The 2,257-nt window shown below is 59.2% G+C and overlaps 1 protein-coding gene across 1 annotated transcript in view; it reads right to left on the reverse strand.

Annotated features, from left to right (window-relative positions):
• Positions 1 to 293: 293 nt before the first annotated feature.
• The window catches only part of PLCG1 (phospholipase C, gamma 1), a gene marked incomplete at its 5' end in the record, with an annotated part of 25,277 nt that continues 23,313 nt past the window's right edge, over positions 294 to 2,257 (reverse strand). Inside the window, 4 exons of the mRNA XM_010131792.1 lie at positions 294 to 494; positions 828 to 1,015; positions 1,475 to 1,563; positions 1,887 to 2,048. Coding sequence (XP_010130094.1) covers positions 452 to 494; positions 828 to 1,015; positions 1,475 to 1,563; positions 1,887 to 2,048 — 482 coding nt within the window. The remainder of the gene's footprint in view (positions 495 to 827; positions 1,016 to 1,474; positions 1,564 to 1,886; positions 2,049 to 2,257) is intronic.

Raw genomic sequence — 2,257 nt, forward strand, 5'->3', positions numbered from 1 at the left:
GCTGCCTCGGTGGCTTCAGTCCCCCCTCGCCTGGCACGCTGGGAGCGGGTCCAGCAGAGGATGGCTGCAAAGGGCCTCCGGGAGCGGGATGGCCGTGAATACAGCAGAGCAGCCACAGCGGAGGGCTGGCCGGGGGCTGTGTTTTGGTCTCCGTGTGATGACAGGCAGTCTGGTCTCCCACCTCAGCAGCTGGCAGGCTGTGCGCCTCGATGCGCTTTGGAAAGGGCGGGGTGGTGAAGGTTGGTGGGTTTTGGGGGCTGGTGAGGGGTTTGGGGGTGGGTTGTTTTGTCCAATTTTTTTTTTTTTAGTTCTCCGCTGGAACACACTTCAGCAGAGAAACTGGAAAAGCTGCCTGAAAGTAGGCCATAGCAGTGCCGTTTCCATAGAAACCAGTTCACAGCGTGCCGTGAGATTCACAAGCACTGGAGGTGCTTTCGCCTGCCCAGACGGGCTACAGCCGGTTGTCCCCGTTGACCCGGGTCCTCCGCAGTACCCTGCAGCGGGGCACAGAAAAAGGGTTCACAGCTCAGGCTGACCAAGGGCAATGCTCCTCTGCTGAAAGCCACCCCACGGGAGCAAAGTGAGGGTTCAGCATGTTTCCCACACCAGGGGAAAGTGCCACTGGCTGCAGCGTCCCACCCTGCTCCCATGGACCCCAAAGCAGGGGCTCCCTCAAGGCTGGGCACAATGTTCATGCTGTGTCCATGCAGCAAACAAGGGTGCAGCTCTGCTCTGGGTAGGGGGACGCTGTGTTCACCCAGGAGACTAAATAGGGGGGGGAGGGGGCGGTCCTCATGCTGGGAAGAGCTCAACAAGCGCTGCCTTACCTTCGCTCCCGGCTCTCGAAGTGGTCAGCCAGCTGCTCCTGCGACACGCGGAAATCCTCAAAGGGCTGCTGGTACCGTGAGTCAAAGGAGCCCTCTCTGCCTCTGCTCGCCAGCAGCTGACTGGACACATCCCCTCCTCGTTCCCGTAGGGCTGAAGCGCTGAAGAGGTTGATTTCTCCATTCTCCTGCTTGGATCAGAAAAAAAAAAAATAGTAGTAAAGGGCTTAGGATTGTTATAGCAAAGGCAGTCCTGGTGCAGGGGGCTGGCTGCACTGCGAGCTGCCCCACACAGGGTCTGGGGGGGCTCAGGGTTTGCCACATGCAGCTGCTCTCTCTTTAACAACCATTTTAATGAAAAACTAAAAGAAACTGGAGGAGCTCTGAGGGAGCCCTGCCCTCCGCTTAGGCCAACAACCCCGACAGCCCTGGGCCCCATGAGACTGAGCTGTGAATTCCCCAGTGTGGACAGGAACAGGAATGGAGCAAATCTGCCTCCTTCAGCTTCTGCTGAAGGGATTTTCAGGCAAGTCGAACGCAGCCCAGGCAGGACCCTGCCTGACCCGCTGCCCTGACCGCTGTAGAGCAGGACAGCGGGCAGCACCGGGCAGGGCTGGCTGCCTTTGCTCCCCCACCTTCTTGTGCCTCACCTTGCTAGGGAAAATGTCTATCTTGACGAGCAGGGAAGCCAGCTCCAGATTCTCACTGTAGTTGTTCTTCAGGGGTACAGCTCGGAAACCTACGGGAGAGACAGCCCTGCGGTCACTCGTGACACAGGCAGTGACATGTAGGTCCCCTGGCCCAGAACTCAAGGGAATTGTCTCCTCCCCACCCAGCTCCCCTCAAGTGGCAGTCAGCCCTGAGGGGTGTTTGTTAGAAAATGGCTTCTGCCTGCCTTTACCTGGTGGGGATGTGACCTGGCATGGGCACAGGAGGGACTGAGCCAGCCTGGGGACCGACAGGGTCCTCCCATGAAACCCAGCCTTTCCCAGCTAATGATGCAATCGGTGACCTGGTGAGGACCACCATGCCACCCCCTCCCCGCTTCGCCCAGCGCTTTACCCGTCTTCAAGCCTTTCACCAGGAAGGTGGCCTGAGCCAGGAAGTTCTCGTCGCTGAACATGTCCTCCTCATACACCACGAAGCGGAGGAAGGCAAAGTCGGGGTTGCTGACCTGAAAGTGGAACTGCTTCGGAGTCCAGAGAGGGTTCAGGCCATTGTCAGCTAGTCAGAAAAAACACCACGGTCACTGGGGAGCCCCCATGAACCCCACCCTGCTGCCCACTCTGGATGCTGAGCCCTGGGGCAGCCCCCCACCCTGGGGCCAGGCTTTGCTGCACTGCCCAGAGCTCACAGGAGTGGTGGGGGGGGGCCCTTTCGCTTCCCTTCACTAACCCACTCCCCCACGATCTCGGTTTTCTGCTTGGCGTTGT

Source organism: Buceros rhinoceros, unplaced genomic scaffold (genome assembly GCF_000710305.1).
Source record: "Buceros rhinoceros silvestris isolate BGI_N320 unplaced genomic scaffold, ASM71030v1 scaffold42122, whole genome shotgun sequence".
Lineage (NCBI taxonomy): Eukaryota > Metazoa > Chordata > Aves > Bucerotiformes > Bucerotidae > Buceros > Buceros rhinoceros.